This window comes from Eleutherodactylus coqui, chromosome 12, assembly GCF_035609145.1.
Source record: "Eleutherodactylus coqui strain aEleCoq1 chromosome 12, aEleCoq1.hap1, whole genome shotgun sequence".
In the NCBI taxonomy this organism is placed as follows: Eukaryota; Metazoa; Chordata; class Amphibia; order Anura; family Eleutherodactylidae; genus Eleutherodactylus; species Eleutherodactylus coqui.
This window is the reverse complement of record NC_089848.1, coordinates 98,467,099-98,487,586: the sequence shown is the minus strand read 5'-3', so window position 1 is coordinate 98,487,586 and position 20,488 is coordinate 98,467,099. Positions and strand designations below refer to the sequence as shown.

General features: G+C 43.4%; 1 protein-coding gene across 1 annotated transcript in view; it reads right to left on the bottom strand.

The window, feature by feature from the left end:
- Positions 1-20,488, bottom strand: part of DPP6 (dipeptidyl peptidase like 6) — a 676,815-nt gene that overhangs the window by 28,047 nt on the left and 628,280 nt on the right. Inside the window, exons 18-20 of the mRNA XM_066584876.1 lie at positions 15,662-15,760; positions 12,528-12,597; positions 910-1,104 (exon numbers count right to left, since the gene is read on the bottom strand). Coding sequence (XP_066440973.1) covers positions 910-1,104; positions 12,528-12,597; positions 15,662-15,760 — 364 coding nt within the window. The remainder of the gene's footprint in view (positions 1-909; positions 1,105-12,527; positions 12,598-15,661; positions 15,761-20,488) is intronic.

The following is a 20,488-nucleotide window of genomic DNA, read 5'->3' as shown; positions in this document are numbered from 1 at the left end:
TCACCCACCTCTTCTTTTGGCTAGAGAGGAATCACTATGAGAACCCCCTCTAGCCCTGCCCACTCTCAGGGAAGCCCTGGGGGAGTCTTCTAGCCCCGACCACGTGGAGAACATACAAACTCCATGCAGATGTTGTCCTCTATCAGATTTGTATCTAGGACCCCAGCGCTAAGAGGCAGCAGTTCTTCTTCAATCTTTCCTTCTTCTTTTGCTCCTGTTACTCTTTGTCTTCTGCTCCTCCTTCTCTTCTTCTCCTTCTACAGAGGGAGGAGGAGGTGGAAGAAGAAGCCTGTTGGCTCAGTGGTTAGCACTGTTGTCTTGCAGCACTGGGGTCCTACGTTCAATTCTGACCATGGACAACATCTGCATGCTGTTAGTATGAATATTTGTAGAAACCTACTCAAACATCCATGAAGATATTGTCCTTGCTCAGCCTTAAAACTAGGACCCTAGTACTTCAAGGCAATATTGCTAAATACTGAGTGGAGGGCAATGGCTTTTATAACTCTTAGACAGTGCTGTATACAAGTTTTAGGGATATTGGTGAAGTTCTGGATAGGTTCAAATTACTTTGAACCAAACAAAAGTTCAGTGGCTTTTGTTGTGTTGAAGTAACTTGTTGCAGCAAGTAAAGACAGTAAAGTTAAACTTTTCTACATCTGTAGATATGAATCCAGCACTGGGATGAACTAAACCACTTACTAGAGCCTTCAGTAGCGTCTTTGATTCTCTCTCACTCTGCAACTGCTCTCCCTTGCCTTTCCATAGACATCTATAGGCAGCAACTGTAATCTGATCTCTCAGTGATCTTAGAGTCCATCTCCTTTTTAATAGAAGGACAGCTAATCCTTAAATGAGTTATTATTTTTGCAATAAAGCAAATGCAGAACGAATGTCATGTATACGTACCCCAGAGCTGTCAACTGGTCCTTTTCTTGTAAACTTCCCAGCTCTTTTCTCACTTCATGTAAAAGCTTTGTGCCTTGGTAGCCACTTCCACGCCCATCGAATTTTACAACAATAACACTGAAGGAGCTGACCAACGCTGTTATCCAATTGATTTCAAACTTTTCTGACGCACTCTGACTTCCAGGACTACCATCACTAGGAGAGAAAACAAGGCGCTTTTAGTACAGACTAAAATATTTGTTCATTGAATGAATCAAAGTTGAGAACTGCAAAGTGTGGCATGGGGGATGTGCTAGAAATGAGTTGTATCCACAATCAAACATTAATAAGATGCATTATGAGGCACACCCAAGAGAAGACAACAAAAAATAAAAAGGAAGAAATGGGAAACTTTGTCAGATGGTATAAGGTAGTGATGGGGTTTATATTTGCTCCCTTGGTGGTCTAATGTAAGGGTTATTCCCCCAAAGCTTGTAGTCTAGGTTAGAAAAAAGCGTTACTACCTAGTGATGTAGTGTTCTATTCTCCTCCCCACTCTTCAGCAAAGTATCTTCCTGTGCGCTTGTAATAGAGCTGAGGAGCATCCCTGCTCTCGTTCTGGCACTTGAAAATCTACAGTTGTTTTGAGGAGTCACGAACTAAAGCCCCACCCACTGTGGTGACACGGGAATCAATAAGACAAGTCTTCCCATTGAATTAATGTGGGCATGACACGGCCAACACTTCTTGGTTGACAGCCATGCTAGGAAAGGTCTACCTCCCTGGTGATGTGACTGGCATGTCACCAGTAACAACGTCTGTAGGAGGGACCTGCATATAAAGTGCCCAACTGGCATCATTTTGAAAGATCAGCATGGCATGAGCCACATGTGCCACCACATCCCCATGATGGTGATGTGTGCTAGCTTCCCTGCTAGTGCTGAGCAGAGGGTCCCTAAGATCAAGGTCCCAGCAGATCTGAAGGGCAAGGAGAAAGGGTCAGCATAGGAGAGAGGCCCAAGGAGCAGGACCCAGGTGAAGAAGACCCAGATAACTAGAGGCCCATGAGTGACCAGAGACCTAGTGATGACAGGAGAATGGCCACTGACAATCAGGTGGCTCAGCAGAATATGCAATGTCCACTGAAGGTTGGAGTAGGGGGAGACGGAGGCCCCTTCCCCACCATTACCAGAGGTGATGACATGCGGACAAAGCTACATAGCCAGTGAACTATGAACACCTGTGCTATTCAGTCTATGGTATATAATAATACTTGATTGTGGTAATGGTCAAAGGGGTCTGGCACTACAATACCCCCAGACTCCACATTATAAGGAGCACACTCCTTAAAAGTAAAAAATCCAATTGTGACAATCAATTCAATTTGCAGCATAACCTCATGTGACAAGTTTTTCTTGGATCAGTTTCAGTGTGAATCCACATTAGATGGGAAGATCCAGCGATTTCAGTGATCCGGTCCGGTCATCGGTGCTAGACTAGCCGGGGATAGAATGTCACTGCCATCCTTGTGGGGTTTTCTTGTGCAGTGGTGTGGAGAATATACAGAGAACGGTGTGAGAAAAACATCCAGCAAGATTGGACCTGTGAATGGAGACAACTTATCGCCGAAAGGAGTTCAAAGAGGATATCAAGAATTATTCTGACCAACAGGTGCTGCACAGTCAAGAGTAGCCGAATACAACACTGGTGCTCCAACTATTGTGTCTGAATACACAACTCATTGTTCCTTTGCACAAATGGGCTTTAACGATAGACAACCAGTTCCAACACCGTTGTGTCTAAGAAACAGAAAGACGAGACTCCAGTGGGCCAAAGAGTGCAAACATTGTATCACCGAGCAGTCATAAAACATCACGTGGTCAGATAAGTCCACATTTCTGTTGCCCCGTGCTGATTGGAGGTCAGAATTTGGTAAAAGCAGCATGAATCGATGACCCCTTCCTGTCAGCTGATCAGAACATGCCAGCACCTCCACCTAATATCCAAAAACTGCAAGGAGCTTCCAATCTGAGCCAATATTCCGGTAGGACAATTTCAACACCTAGCGGAATCTACGCCACAACAAGTGGCTACAATTCTGAAGGCCAAAGCAGGCCAACGCCCTACTAGATGGGGTCTCTGATAAAGTGGCCATTTATTGTATACTAATTAATCATATTTAGGCATTCTCATCTGCTTTAGAATACTTTTCACATTCCAGCTCCTGTTGAGTTATAAGTCCTTAATACCCTTTCGGTTTTGGCAGGCCAATGCAAGCCCTTTATCAGTAGCAGCTAGAAGTATCATTTGCACTTGACTTCTAAGTAATAGTGGAATTGGCCCGTAAAGAGTCATCAAAGATATGGAGACTATTATTTATAAAACCGTACATTCCATTTTACACTATTATATCACTTTGTACTATTACTAAGCAGCAAGTAATTATCAAGGGGGAACGCGATACGAATGTGTTGCTTTTGTGTCACACTGATCATAATGCCTTGATAAAGAATGCCGCTATTCTTCCCATAAATAAGCCATTTTGCTAATGGCGGGGTTTCCACGCCTCAGACTCAGCACGTGCGCTCTGAAGATGATAATTTATAGTTTGTAATCTGTTACGCTGTAATTGGTAGTGTTAGTAACGCTGTATTCTATATGTATATTTTACATAAACCGCTTCATTATATGCATTAGGCTCAGCAGGTGGCGGCACTATAATGTATTGAGATGACTGGGTATTGTATATGCTTGTTATACAGCAGCCAAGGGCTTAATGAAATCGGAATAAGCATTCGCTGCAAAGTATGCAAACAGCAAAGTCAGCAGCAAATGCTGCCGTCCTATCAAGGCTGATGATTTATTGCCCATTGCAAATTAGCTACATGAACTCCCAACTTCTGGGCGCGCGGAAACCTAATGGAAAATTAGATTGTTCTGAAAGTACGGAGCTAATAAAATAACAAAAACAAGGGTACCACACGAGCCGCGTTCTGTCACCGGATAGAGGTGCTGATAGGCATGAAACGCCCATATATGGTGCAACTTAAAATGAGCCTCTGGTCTTGGATAAAGAAAGATGGCCGCACTAGTTCTCCGCCTTCCGGTTGGGCAATGTGCATTAATATACATCATTAGTTTAAGACACTACAGTACATGCTGCTCTGACTGGCCAGTGCTGCTCACATGGTACACACAGCGCTAGCCAATTAGAGCAGCCTAGAGTGATTGAGAGTAAAGAGGCATCGGGTAGTCAGAGAACTGGTTAAACCATCTTTATTTGACCAGGACCAGAGAGTTGTTTAATCTCTGACATGACAGCAATGAAGAAAAACATGTATTTGTAAGGCGATATTTTCTGCAGAATGTTGATGGTGTTTAAATACGTTTCTCTGTTCATGGTACTTTCTCCTTTAAGAGGAGGGGGCAGCACAATGTCGGAGTCTTAGCGAGGAGTGAAGCAGCTATGCTGCAGTCCAGAGACAGAGGATATTCCTCAGAGCAACTTGTGAGGAAAGCTGCAGTCCTATGGGGACTGTGTTTCTGGTTTCAGAAAGGGCAAAGCTGAGGCTATACCATTCAGGAAAACAAGAAGGACATATTTTTCAAAGAGACTATATGCACTGTGCTCCCCTCCCTACACCGACTTCAGCGGTAACTGCCATATATGAAATGGACCTTACGGGTTAAAAAAAAAAAAAGTTATTTTTTTTGTACGAGGTTGTTAAATTTGTGACTATAACAAATGTTGTAACTCTTTTTTTTTTAACAAAAGAAAGGGAGTAGGTACGGTATGGAGAAAGGCATTTAGTTCTTTAGATTTTTTTTAGATTTTCTTTTACTTTTTTCTATGTCCCTGTGGAGAATTTGAACATTTAACCCCTTGAGTGGCACGCCCGGAAATTTTCCGGGACGAGCTCCACTGCTCATAGCGACATAGCCCGGAAGATTTCCGGGCTATGTATCACTATGGGAGCTGCAGAGCACAATGCCACAAGCTGTGGCAGTGTGCTCTGCCTGCACAGTCCCACAGAGAACAAAGCAAGGGCTTTGAAAAACCAGCAGAAGATATTGCCGGTATGCCGGCAATCTCCTGCTTTGTTTACAGGTTGCCATAGAGACCATCGGCTTGTCAGAAGCAAGCCGATGGTCTCTGTGGCAGGGAGAGCTTGGTGCTTGGCTGTGAGAGGACAGCTAGGTACCTGCTCTTACAGCAGAGATCCAGAAAACCTCCAATCTCTGCTGTGTTAACCCTTTACATGCTGCAGTCTATGTGACTGCAGCATGTAAAGGGCTGTCACTGCAGCATGTAAAGGGCTGTCACCATCGGACCCCCGGAATGTGATCAGGGGTCCTGATGGGTCCCTGTGGAAGTCCCCTAAAGGGACAAAAAATTTTTTTTAAAAAGTTAAAAAATTATAAAGAAAAATAATAAAAACACTTGTCTCCCTTTGCTTTGTAAAAAAATCAAAAATACAATCACACATGTGGTATCCATGTGTCGTAATGACCCAGAGAAGGAAGTTAATGCATTATTTAACCCCTTAATGACATGGCCCCTTTTTTTCTTTTTTCCCCATTTCTTTTTTTCCTCCCCCCTGTTTAAAAAAATCACAACTTGTCCCGCAAAAAACAAGCCCTTATATGGCCATGTCAATGGAAAAATTAAAAACTTATGGCTCTTGCGACGCAACTGCAAAATTAGTTAAAATTCAATGATTAGACCATTTTAAAAAACCTGCCCTGGTGGGCACGACAGGGTGGAAGGAAACCCGCCAATCAAGGGGTTAATCCTCTGATCGCTCAGTTAATGTACTGCAGTACATTGTATTGCAGTCTTTTCTCTCTATTCTTTAACACTACCCATCATCGCAGGCCTTGAGGAAACCTATCGGCCGTCCACAATTGCATTGCAGAAGGCCAATGACATAAAGAGGGAGCTATCTCCCTCTATTAACAGCGTACATGCAGTGGCTAGCATTGAACACAACATCTAAGATGCTAACGACTGGGATTGGAGTTGTCTCCAATGCCCTGATCATGGCTGCTGCAGTTACAGTCACAGAGCCAAGATCATTGTACGGGCAACATGACATTCTATGATGTCAAAACTGTATAATTTCCATGACAGATGGAAGCGGTTAAAGAAATAAATTACAACCATGTATAAAATACATAAGATACAGACTCTTGGAGGTGTAAGCCATAGTTTATAACTAGAGATGAGCGAGCACGCTTGGATAAGGTAGTTACTCGAGCGAGCATCGCTCTTCTCGAGTAACTGCATTCTCATCCGAGCAGGCTCGGGGGGGAGGCGGGTGTTAGTGAGGGGAGGGGGAAGAGAGATCTCTCTCACTCTCTCCCCTCGCTACCCCGCACTCACCCTCGTCGCTCCCCGAGCCTGTTAGGGCGAGAATGCAGTTACTTGAGAAGAGTGATGCTCGCTCGAGTAACTGCCTTATCCAAGCGTGCTCGCTCATCTCTATTTATAACAGGACTTCATGATATAGGATATATGGATTATGCCGCTGCACACAAGCCACCCATCACCAAGCACAATGCATCAGCACATCTATAGTCGTGCAAGGAGCATTGTCATTGGACAGTTTAGAAAGGGAAGAACGTTCTATGGAGTGATGAGTCACGCTACTCCATCTTCATGTCAGGTGGCCGTACCTGGGTGTGGAGGATGATGGGGAACGACTTCTGTCCGAGTGTGTAGTGCCAACAAGTAAGTACGGTGGAGGTTCTATTTTGATCTGGGGATGTTTACGTGGTATGGTCTCGGTCCATTAGTTGTAGTAACAAGAACCATGAACATGGAGGTGTACCTTGATATTCTAGACAATAATATGCTGCTAACAATGTGACAATACTCTGGGAATGGTCGGCCATACTTCCAACAAGACAACGCGCCTCATTACAAATCCAACAATGTTTTATGTTAGTTTGAGGATATGGATGCTCCACGATTGGACTGGCTGCACAGAGTCCCAGCCTGAACCTACTGAACATCTTTGGGATAAACTGAAACTTTGGGCTGGGAAATAGGGACAGCATCCATATTCTTAGAGAGAACCTGCCAGATGTTTGCAGGATGAATGGAGGGAAATACCAGTTGAAGTGTATCAGACGTTAGTAGAAAGTAGAAAGTATGCCACATCTGATGTCATTAGGGCCAAAGGAGCCCGACTAAGTATTACCATATGGAAATAAATACTACTTCTGATTCTTACTCGGGTGTCCAATTACTAGGATAGTGTAGGTCTGTCTCTTTGAATTCAGAACGTTTGTTTGGTATGGGGGCAGAAGCTGCATAATCAAGTCCCATGAGCCACATGTGTCTCCAAGCTTCACTGTGGCCACCATGGTCCTACAGAATACGGAACACGCATGGATTTCCAGTTAATATTCAACCGCAAAGTAGAGCCCAAGTATTGTACATCTCCTTTATTAATAAAACAGAAGATTCCTGTTCCTCCCGAGTATCAACCCGAATGTGCAGTGGAAGATAATGAACCTAGGTCACATATGACAATCGCCACTTGCACTCTTACACTTCCTATTATCCCAATGTATGCAGGTTCTCCCCAAGCAATTCCACCTTAAATGATCATTTTTCTTTATTCATAAGCAATGTCTACAGCCAGAAACATTGAATTTGCAACACCTGATGGAAAGTCAAAGCGGAGAAGAAATTCCAATCATCATGAGCGCTTGTAACTTTACATTGAATTCGGGGGAATGTCAAATGTCAAAATACAAAGCCGAATGGAAGAGAATATAAAATGCCAAATTCCGGGAGAACTCTTATGTACGACAGAGAAATTCTATCAACCCCAACGGCCCGCTCAGGGCGCGCTTTCATCGTGTTCTTTTATTTATGTCGGACGTAAATCCCTAAATATAATTTAGACTTTAGGTTTCCTCCCATAAATACATTCCCAGACAGGCGAGATTCGACTGTATCGCTATTCCTTATGCAGAGTTGGCAGCTTCTACATTGAGCCGTTCTTTTGTCACCTCTGCTTGACTTTTAATAAGTCTAAATCATCAGAGATATACCCGAGAGCGATTTTTTAATCTTCTACCTTTGGGTGGTCATGCAGGTCAAATGTGTTGTGTTCGCTATAAAATACCGGCTCAGGAAAGATCACAAGGTAAAAGATGAAATACACCATGGTATTAATAGAACATTCCATCCGGTAGCGCGAATAAGGGGGAAATGTAATAAAATGCGAATAATTAGAATAGGACACCGGGATGTTGACGCTTACAATCACATTTATCCGGCCCGAATCATTGTTCTGCAGGTTTCTAAAAAAAATGACTAATTGTGTCAAAGTTTGGTGATTAACCCCTTTAGGACACGACTTTTTTAAATTTTTGTTCTTTCCTCCTGATTTTCAAAAAATCATAACTTTCTTAACCCCCTATAATTACCATGTCAGAGCAGAAAGCCCAAAGATTTTCCTGAAGTAATTCAAAGTGGCAAACATGTACAGTGGCACAATAATTGTGTGTCCTGGCCATTATTTCAGCACTAGAACTGTCCACGGAAATCTTCTGGGGTTTAACTTCATGGTCAGTGCAGCATGCCCCAGAGATTTTTCAGGCGTGCCACTAAAGGGGTTAATTATCCATCCCCGTAGCTGTCTGAGTGCTTGTTTTTTCCAGAACAAGTTTGTATGTTTTCAATGGTACTATGTGCTGAAAAACTTTCAAAAATTTCTAAGTGGGGTGAAATGGAAAACCCCCCCGCAATTCTGACATTTTTGGGTGGGTCTTGTTTTTAAGATATACAGACTGCGGCAAAAATGACAAGATAACTTTATTATGTGTGTCAGTAAGATTATGAAGGTACCACACACACATATATATATATATATATATATATATTTTTTTTGCTGTGCTACTTTTAAAAGAAGAAAATATCTACAGAAAAAACATTTTGACATCATCTTTTAACTGGCATGACTGTTTTATTTTTCCGCCAACACAGTTGTGTGAAGGCTTGCTTTTTGTATATTGGTACCATTTTGGAGTACATACAATTTTTTGGTCACTTTTTATTAAAGTTTTTTTTTGGAGACAGGATGACCAAAGAACTGCAATTTCAGCATATGCACATGCGATCTGCGCATATATAGAACCATTCCTTCGCAATGGGATCGGTCACATGGATGCTTTTTATGCGGATGTCCGATAAATTATAGGACACGAGGAATCGCGCCTATCTGCGATCTGCGATTCCTTGTGTTCTATATATGCGCTCAATGGGGCCGGTGGCAGCAGCGCCGACCCCATTGAGAACATATACTAGACAAATCATTCTCCTCTGCCACAGCTGTAACAGCTGTGGCAGAGAAGAATGATGTTCGCCCATTGAAAGCAATGGGCTGCCGGCGAGCGCAGGATGAATTTTCGGGAAGGGCTTAAAAATATAAGCCCTTGCCTGAAAACCATCCAAAAATGTGTAAAAAAAAAAAAAATTATACTCACCTTTTCCCTGCAGCCGGAGTTCAGCTGCAGCCGGCTGGCAGTTCTCCTGAACTGCTCTGTGTAGTATTCAGCAGATGGGGATTTAAAATCCCCGTCTGCTGAATGGGCTGCCTCTGATTGGTCACAGCCCTCACCAATCAGAGACAGCTCTCACTCACCCATTCATGAATGGGTGAGTGAGTGCTGCCTCTGATTGGCTGAGCGCAGGGACCAATCAGGGGCAGCTCTCAGCTATTGAATTTTTACACATTTTTGGATGTTTTTCAGGGAAGGGCTTATATTTTTAAGCCCTTCCCGAAAATTCTTGGCGCGCTCGGCGGCAGCTTATTGCTTTCAATGGAGTCGGCTGTATTGCCGGCTCCATTGAATTTCAATGGGTTGGACAGCGCTCCTTTGATCGGGCCCGCTTCACCGAAAACGCTGCTAGCTGCAGATTTTTCGGCGAATCGTCGGCCCGGTCACGCGATTTGCTGATGCACATCCATCATGCGATCCGCAAATCGCGGCAAAAAATGGTCGTCTGACCGAGGCCTGAGGCCGGCTGCGCACAGGAGGATTTGTATTGCAGAATCCAGAGCGGGTGTCCGCCTCCGGATTTCGCAGCAAATATCTTCCATAGCATGCAATGGAGTAGTAATTCCTCCTGCACATGCGCGGGAACCAATTGTCTTCTTGCGGAGGAAAAATCACAGCATGTTCAATTTTTGCACAGATTCCGCATGGATGGCTTCCATTGAAGTCAATGGAAGCTGTCCGATCCGTGGCAATTCTGCAATTGACATTGCGGGAAGGTCGTGGATTTTGCATCATCTCTAGGCAATGACGCGGGAAAAACAGGAGTTAAAAAAAAATCTGCACTGCGCATGTCTGACAGCGAACCATGCGGACCATCCGCAGTACGGATGAAGAAAAAGAAAGGCAAGCATGCGCAGGAGCTGCTGCTGCCAGGGCCGGATTCCGCATGTGGAATCAGACCTACTCGTATGCAGGTGGCCTAATAGGTTGGGGCATAAAAGGAATCATTCCGAGACGGCACAATACTGTTACGTTGCAGTGATGGCATGGGCCCAGAAGACTGTAATTGACATCCAAGATTCTCCTACAACTGGCAGGATCGTAGATAACTTTAACCCTTTCCAATCCACTGTCTGACGTCTGAAGACATTATGATTTAAGGCTGTACAGCTTTGATGTTGGAAGACGTCCGTCAGGGTTCTCTTACTGTATATTGCCAGCCTCTCTGCTGTCGGAGCCTATCCAATGTGTCACCTCATGCAGTACTGGCTTTAGCCAGCATATAGCCCCATTATATAACAGCAGAAAAAGAGTAAGCCCCCTGGGAAAACCAGGATACAAACTGGATTGGAAAGGGTTAATCCTGTCTATTTAGTCCTTTAGATGCTGTCATCTGACTCCTGCTTGCGACCGATTCATAGAAAGTAATAGAAGTATGTGCTATAATTTGCTAATCTGAAATTTACTCTGAATGATTGTTTTATTAGAGCCCCCCATTTAGTAGAACAGTGGGCCTCCTTTAGCCACAGTAATTCATTGTGGTGTCCATCCAGAGGTATAAGAGACCCAGGGGTGTGCCAAGAAAGCATTCAATAGGTGGCGCTGCAAAGGTATTGTTCCATCTTCCTTATTTGCAAGAAAACATTCCCCACACCATTAGACCTCATGCACACGGGCACGCACGGAGACAACTGCTGAATTCCCCGAACAGAATCAGCCTGTGCCCGCAGACATGGGCATTAAAAGACTGGTTCTTACCTCTCTGGATCCAGCACGGGTGTCCTCCATGGCCGCTGGACCTTCTCTCTTCGGCACGGCAGATGCGCAGTGCCTTTTTTTTTAAATCACCTGGTTTCCTGCGGAATGTCCGCAGTGACAGCTGCGGGTGTGCCACGGACCGGATGGCTTCCATTGACTCAAATGGAAGCCACCCCTGCGGGATACGCAGGAAAATAGAGCATGCAGGATTTCTTCCCCCGCGTGCCATCCGCACACTGGGGGGGGGGGGGGGAATCACATTCGCATGCTTTTAGCTGCTCTGCAAGCACCCATGTCTTCCTATGGGCGGCTTGATTTGTGTATCTCCCACGCGGGTACTGCAAGTCAAATCCGCCTGTGTGCATGATGCCTTAATCCATCTGCCTGACAGGAACGGCTCATCAATACATGCTGCTTGTGCTAAATTCTGAGCCTTCAACCAGCATTGTACAACAGCAAGCTGGATTCATCTGACCAGGTGACGTTTGCCAGTGAACCAATTTTTGCATTCTTTTGCCCTCTGCAATCTTGCCAGCAATGGCGTTGGAACTAGTTGTCTGCTATTATACTATAGCCTATCCATGCTAAGTAGTGGCAAGTTGTGTGTTTTGACACATTAGTTGGAGCACCAGCATTGTATTCGGCTACTATTAACTGTGCAGCCCCTGTTTATCAAAACAATTCTTTACATCCTCCTCTGACCCCTTTCAGTGATGAGTTGTTTCCGTCCACAGGATCCCCTTTCGCTGGAAATTTTCCCTAGCTCCCACCATTCTCAGTATACTCTCCATACCGTTGGCCCCGATTAGTCTACCAACCTATGACCAGGCTTTGTAAATTAGTCAGATGGCGGGATTTTCCAATTCTAATATGGATTCACACTGAAACTGCTGACTTTAGTTTATTGCTGCACTCCGGGGTCACGGGTTTAACCCTTTCCAGTCCAATTTGTATCCTAGTTTTCCTAGGGGGCTTACTTTTTTTCTGATGTTATACAACAGCGCTATCTGCTGGCTAAAGTCAGTACTGCATGAGGTGACACGTTGGATAGGCTCTGACAGCAGAAAGGCTGGCAATATACAGTAAGAGAACCCCGAGGGACGTCTTTCAACATCGGAGCTGTACAGCCTTAAATCATAATGTCTTCACAGGTCAGACAGTGGATTGGAAAGGGTTCATTTCCATACAGTGAAGTTTCAGCTATGAGAGTGTTGGGGGCTCCAACAAAGGGGCCATCCAGTGTGGCACCAATTTGCTAAAGCATCCCAATGGCCGGTAGCCACAAACTCTAAAATGATAGCAAAAAATTGCTCATTTCTAAAATAATCCCCCCAAAACATAATTAATTTTGAGGTTATACTTACACAACCAGCAGGAGCGGGTAATGCGCTGTATTTATGAAGGTTGCCGGTTTGATAATCTGCATTGGCAGTTCTAAAGGAAGAAAATAACAGCATTGTGAGGCTCCTTGTGAACGCTCCCTGGAAAACAGCTGCTATTAAGATTCAGGCGGGTTATTTAAGGTCGAATTAAACGCGGAATCATTAGGTGAATCAGCCCCGTCAAGCATTGGTAAATTGAATTGTCGTTTGATCTATTGTTCCATCTTGTTCGTTAAGATTAACAATACAGACGTCATGTATCAAGTTGACTATTAACACCGTACTGATAGCAAATTTGTTCTCGTGTCTGTTAACATCGGAGACAATGTTCCTTAAATTAGAGGCAATGCCCTTGAGCGGTTACCGTTATAGCGACAGAAGTCTGTTGTCTTACTGAGGGGAGGATGGAGCAGCCGTAAGAAGCTCCGAACCTAATGGCATTATTCAGATCTTGTGTGATTCTCTTGGCAAACTATTTTAAGGTTTACTTAAACACAGAAGAAATAACTAGTCAATGTCTTTGTCTTAAAGGGATTCGCCTACTTCAAAGATTGCCACTTCTATCCTCAGTATAGGTCATCAGGAGCTGACCGCCAACTTAGGCCCCCTGCTAATCACTAGGCTGGTGTTTAAGTGTGCAGAGCTAATTAATTGCTAGAAGCAGATAGCTCTATGCGTTGTGTAGTGGTCAGAAGTGGTACAGCAGCCTGGATCCTACTGAAGTGAATCAGCTATTAATTCTCCTATTTTCTTTTTTCCATTTTTGTTTTTTCCTCCCCAGTTTAAAAAAAAAAAAATAAATAAATCATAAGCCTTTTATTTTTTTGCAGTCTGAGGTGTATTTTTCAGTGGTATTGTTTACTATAACATATGGTGTACTGAAAAACTTTCTAAGTGGGGTGAAATGGAATAAATCCTGGAATCCCACCGCCTTTTGGAGGGGTCTTGTTTTTACCGAGCATGCACTGTGGCAAAAATGACTTAACTTAATTCTCTGGGTCAGTATAAAGATACTACATTTATTTTGTTTTTTTGCTGTCCTACTTTTACAGCATAAGGGTGGATTCAGACGACCGTATATCGGCTGGGTTTTCACGCCGAGCCGATATACGGTGTCCTCATCTGCAGGGGGGGGGGATGGAAGAGCCAGGAGTGGGCAGGGGGGGTGGAGAGGATGCAGAGAGGGGGCAGGAGCTCAGTGCACAAGCTCCTAGCTCTTCCAGCATCCCCCCCTGCAGAGAGAGACGCCGTATATCAGCCGGCGTGAAAACCCAGCCGATATACGATCGTCTGAATGCAGCCTTAAATAACTTTTATTTGTCGGTCGATGTAGGTATGTGAGGGTTCGTTTGTGGCAGGATATGCTGTCGTTTCTGCTTCTACTTTTTTGGGCTACATATGACATTTTTTCTTGGAAGCAGGGGTACCAAAAATGTGCAATTCTGGCGTTGTGTATTTTTTTTCTGACAACGGTCACCATGTAACCAGGATAATTAATGCACTACTTTGATAGATTAAATTAGATTTTTACAGACACGGCAATACCAAATATATTTTTATTTATTTATTTTTATTAGAAATACAGGAACGGGGGATTAAGTTTTTTTTATAGCTTTTATTTTTTTACAATAATAAAATAAACAGTTTCTCCCTTATTTTTAATTTTGTTTTTACATATGATCTTTTTGATATATGATATTTCTGCTGCCATTGCATTAAGACAGGCCACAGGCCTATCTTAATAGGCAGAGATACATGGCAGACCTGGGGATCTTTAGAGGTCCCCTGGCTGCAGTGACTACCAAATGGCACTTTACGACCTGAATACCAATCGGGTTATATATGCTGTTGTCAGAATTTAACAGCCACAATCAGCGTGAATGCTGGTTGTGGCTGTAGCGGCAGTGTGTCTACAGTCAAAGACAACTTACATTGACCATATATGGAGTGAGCTTGGCTCCCAATCCTGCTCCATACATCTTGGGGTGCTAAGGGGTCAAAGAGGTTCTTCCATATCAGACTTTTATGCCATATCCACAGAATATGTCATAAAAGTGTAATGGGTGTGGTGGGTCCTTCAGCTATGTTGAGCTGGGCCCTACTTCCCTTAGCAACTCTGAATTTGGTGACTGGCGTAGTTAGGAAGAAGGAAACAGCTGAGTGTCCTACTCATGTCCATACAATATGGGCAGCGCCTGGATAGGAAATCGGGTGAAATGATATACAGTAAAACGTAGTAAAGAATGGACTCAACTGGTGCCAGGGGAAAATCCCAGATAACTGAGATCTCCCGCTGGCATTTGTATTCCAGGTATGCCTTAAGAGTAATCCCGCAGAGATCCGATGGGTCCGGAGAGCATGCCTTGAAACTTCCCCAGATACACTCCTGTGTGGGTGGGGAGGGGAAATAACAAAAGTACAGAGAGTGCAATGCACCCCCCAAAAATATAGTTTCCTTGGCGCTTCCATGGTTTATTGGAGTGGATATAGCAAGTGTCTCTTTATTATGAAAAGAGGAACTGGACAAATACTGCAACACGTTTTGGCAGATATTATGCTTGAGAAAGGCATACTACATGCCGAAACGCGTTAGCATTTGTATAGCCCCTCTTTCATTTTTTGCTGCATTTGCAACAGAGGAAACGGATATCCACTCCAATAAACCATGGAAGTGCCAAGGAAACTATATTTTCCGGGGGCGCATTGCACTCTCTGTTCTTTTGCTACTCATGTCCATGGGAATTACACAACTCGAGAGCTAGATGTGCGGAGTTGTTTGCATAACTTCAATTAACCTCTATGGGAGTTATAGAAAGAGCATAACTCAGACGTTTCCTTCGGACCATCACATGGCCACCTTGTGATCATTGGTGTTCCCACCCCACCATGTGTGGCTATGACACCTTTAAAGAGGTTGTCCGACTAACAAAAATGTTTTTAAACAAGTGGCCACGTTAAAGAACAACAAAACAAAACATATTCACCATTCTTCTCCCCAGGAAACCCTGTTTGGGGTATTAATTTGTTGTAAAACAGTGCAAAATAAGTTGTCCATATATAAAAAGAGAATAATACTAAAAATATCTGGTATTTCAGGTATTTCAGTTTACACTCACTGTAGTCGTCCACCTGAATGTAATCAAACTCGGAGTACGGCATCTGTCTCTTCTCTACCGCACCTTTCACTTTGTAATTGTTCTCCAGTTCAATAAGAGCTGAAATGGAAACAGATACTCAGAGATCACAATTGTGAACGTGGGCATTTACTAAAATACAAAAATTACCATGAAAAGCAAAAAACTTAGAAGTGTCCTGGAGTAGGATCTCTGACTGCTCGTGTATCACAATACGTTTTAAGCTGCCATAGATTCCCACTATATTTTTTTACCAATTTCCGGTGCAAATTACAGTAAACTTACCAGGTCACCGGAGGCCCCTCCCTTCTTGCTAAGCCACACCTACCTTTTACACCACTTTTGAAAAATGGTGAGAAAAGTTAAAGTGCACAAATTTTAGTGTATGTGTGATGTGCACCAACATTTGTGCCTTTTTAGTCCAGAAAACTGCTATAAACCTGTTGATAAGTTGTTCAGATGGTGCACAGTACTTTAGGTTAGGGGAGGCAGAGGACAAAAAGTTCTGTGAAGCCCAACAATATCCAGAGCTCTCTTTATACGACACTGCAGTGACAGGCAGAGGGGGACTCGGGACCCCTGTTCTCAAGTTTGTGGGGGTCTCAGTGGTGAGACTCACACCGATTAGCAAGTGATCTCTTATCCTGTGGATAGGGGATAACTTATGATTCTGGTACAACCCCTTTAACTCAGAGTTGCCTATAAGGCTGGTTTCCCATATGTGTTGGAGCCTCCGGTTGGAGATTCCGTCGGAGATCTGGCTCAAAATACCGGAAGAAAAAGTGCTGCATGCAGTACTTTTCTTGTATCTAAAAGTTGGGCAGTTGAGCGGAAACAGAATGGACCTCATTATAGTCAATGGGGTCTTTTCAGCACTGCTCGGTTCCATTCTGAGACGGAGCCATTCGGCCGCAGGGATTCCCCTTTGCTGCTCCCCGGGCATAGGGGTGAAACCACCCATTTCAAAATTGTTTTTCTAGACCAGACAACCCAATGTAACCTTCCAAGGAGTGTCTGCTATCTAGCTTTTTCACCATGCCCCCAAACTGTGCCCGTCCAGGTGAGTAATTACCAGAAATGATAGATTTGGAGCCCAAGTTCCCGATATTTCTATAATTATTGAATGGCCCACATGACTCAATCCATTTGATTTCTCTTTTTTTCCCTTATTATTTTCACTTTCTGAAAATTTTCGAAAATTACTATTTCTCCTAAGTCAGCCTTTTATATTTTATTGCAAAGTCAAAGCCTTCTATAGTATTGACTATGCATTATGTGTCATTTTAAAGCCCCGAATAGCAAATGACAGAAAAGGTTTCATTGATCTGAACTATAATATAATAATGTTTATCGGTAAAATGTAATAAAAGTGTAATATTCAGCAAAATATATAAGAAACTTTCATTTTAACTAGAATCCTTAATGTAATAATAAAAACAGTAAAAAAAAAAGTCGTTATGTGTAAAAAAAAATAATAAAAAATACATAATAAGCTCAATTCTTTATTGGGATTCTCATTTAATTAAGACTAACAAAACTCGCTTTATCAGCTGAAAGATGCCTGTCACTCAGGGGAGTTCTGCAGAGTCTTCTGTTTGTTCCCATAATTACCAGGAAGGATAAATAGTTATGGCTTGGAGGAGATTGGCATATCTCCTAGAAGACACACTGGTTCAGTCTTAGGGCCGCTGGGAATGCATTATTCAATGAAGCAGAAACTGCTATTTCTCAGTTAAATATGAACGCCCCATGATATTCTGAAGAGAGCAGCAATTAGCCGTTATCAAGTCATTGATTGTGCTGAAAGAAACATCAACAGAAAACATAGAAAACTCCTGGAATATTGTCCGGAAATTACTGCAATCTAATCAGATTCTAATTCACAAAGCTTCAGGAAGAAAAGGTCTAATTCAATGTACATTCATTGCCCTGGAATTACCGTGCCATCGATTTTATTATACTATTTTGTCTTTTATATTATTAGGTGCTTTTTGTTTTTGTTTTTCAAAAGCGCCATCAGAAAAAACTGTGAAAAACTAATAAAATGTTTTTACAAAATCGACTAATCTATCACTGCCTGATTGGTTAGTACTGTTGTCTAGAGTCTAGGGTTAAAATCAGAGCAAGGACAGCATCTTCCTATGAAGGTGTATTTGTAAGAATGGAAAGCGGCGCCCCTCTCCCCTCTTACCCACAGGTGCACAGCAGTAGCGCCAAAAAAACTCACAGCGCTTATCAGCATTGATAAGAAGCCCTGTCCCCTTAGAACAGGCCTGAAGTGAATCAGTGCAACTTGGATGTCCTGTATAAGAGGAGAGAGCTGCGCTAGAGGGGTGATTCAATACAGTAGAGACAGAGAAGCCATCTGAAAGTGGTGGAGGCCGTTGCCAAGTCGTGCTCCAAGGTTAGGTTGTGCAGAGAGCCTGGAGGATGGGACGGGTTGAGAGCGGTATCATCTCTCCATTAGGAGAGCACCATAAAGGTGTAAGATAAGACACTTAGAAGGTGAGTGAGGAGACTTATAAGGCCACCCATGCTCTTCTGGGAAATATATGCAAATAAGGAAGATGGAATAATACCTCTGCAGCGTCACCTATTGGATTGCAGCATTCCTGCAAATCAATGCTTGACCCTTTATACAGGTCTTTAGAACAATGATTGGGAATTGAAAACCAAGCCAGAATCCATACACAGACAGCTGTTTCAGGCTTTTGCTCCTTATCAGTGTGCAGTAGATTTCTGGCTTGGCTAGTAAAAGGCCTGTGAGGTGTGTCGGGAGGGGTATCATCACTCCTTAAGGAGAGCACCTATAGAGGATGGCAAGCACTATACTAAGAGACTGGGGGCAGAGTGAGTTCAGGACAGTAGGACCGGCATCTGGTGCTCTGGCCTGCGACCCAGGAAGAGCTACAATTGTGGCTAGGAAGAGAATGAGTGACCAGTGGCTATTGCTGCTCAGAGCCTAAGGATCACAACAACTGTGCTATGGCCCTAGTCAGATTGGGATGCAGACCAAGGAAAGTGGTCGAGGGTCATGCTTCTTGACTCAAGAAAGCTGGAGTCAGTCGACATCGTACCTCCCACAAACGAACATGTAGGAGGAGCCCCCAACGTTCAGTGTGCACAATATTAGGGACTGAGTTTAGTCCTGTAATAGGATTTATAACAGGAGGCATGGGACTGCACTATTTAAGGAGACCTTCTGTCAAATCGGGCTGAGTGGTGGATCGAACAGGGAAAGGTAGACCATTTCATAGGGTTACGAGACCAGCGTTATTCTAACGTTATGTTGTTTAACCCATTGTAGTCAGTAGCATAATCTATGGAGTGAGCATAGAAGTTGTTAATTAGTGATGTAATGGTGCAGCAAGACCCCAGTTGTTGAGAGAGAAAATAGTGTAGAATATGAGGCCCTGGTAATATTGACATTGTGTCATCCTGGGTGTAAGGCCGTTGGCTTTAGGGGACGGTAGAGGTCAAATTACAAGAAGTGAGTCACATACGTGTATCTAAAGAAAGCCTGAGTTACCATCAGATGTCTTGTTGCTGCCAAATTCAAGAAGGAAAGTAAAGATGATGTAACGGAATGCTACATGTAATTAATCTGTGTGATGTTCGATACAACCTCCAAGTATATCGAGCTCTCCTGTAGAGGGACATCATCTCAGCCTTTCTTTTTCCGTCTGTTCCCACCATGCCATTGCATACCATCACCCTGCTTCACATTTAGATTGTGAGCCCTCATGGTTACAGGGCCCAACGTAAGTGGTAACAATCTGTGTACAGCTCTGCGGAATCCGAGGGGGGTAGCCCAAAGAAACAGGAATCTTCTACTGGTGGGCGGGGTGCTAATAGTATGGGCTTCTGTAGCTAAGGTGGTACACCAGCCGATGTTGGGGAAGGTTGTCTTCAGCTCCATTGATTATTCAGTTTTTCACCTATTTTGTGATGGCTGATTCATACGAACAACTTACAGCTGTGAGATTTTGTTTCCTTTCCACAGCACTCCAAAAAAAAAGTTGCACGGAGCAAGATCGGATGAATACGGTGGTCGAGGCAAGGGCGTCATGCCATTTTTCATCAAAAATCGCTGAACACTCAGCGCTGTGTGGGCACACAGGTGACCGCTTCTTCCGCCATGACAATGTACCTGCCCATATAGTGTGAAAAACGGCACGATACCCTCGCCTCACCGTCTGTACCCACTTGATCCCACTCTGTGCAACTTTTCTTTTTTTTTTACGAATGCTTTGAGCAGTGCAAAAGGAAACAAAATTTTCCAGCTGCACGTTGTTCGTATCAACCGGCCATCAAAAATGGGGGAAAAACTAACCAAACACAACCTTCCCCAACAACGTTGGCTGGCGTAACGCTATAGAAGGGTTCCGCAGACCTTCACTGAGCATCAGAAGCCGATACTAGTAACACCCGCCCACCAGAAGAGGAGTCCTGGATCTTTTGGGCGCCCCCTTGTATGTAAGCTCTACATAAACGAGTAAAATAAAATAAATGTAAACATTTTTAATGAAATGAACGGGAAAAAAAAGAAGATATTAACATCTTTCTTAAAAATATTACTTAGACCTTTTTTACGGTAATGTAACAGTTAATCCCTCAGTGCATCCCGGAAAATAACATTAAGCCTTCCACCCAGATATAATGTAATGGTAAAATTTGGAAAAGATTTCCAAAATTTACCTAATTTAATAGCAGTTTATTTGGACCCCAAAAAGTGAAAACCTTCCTATAAATTACTGCATGATTTCCATGAACATCAACAGGAACCAACTGCGATATACCTTAATATAG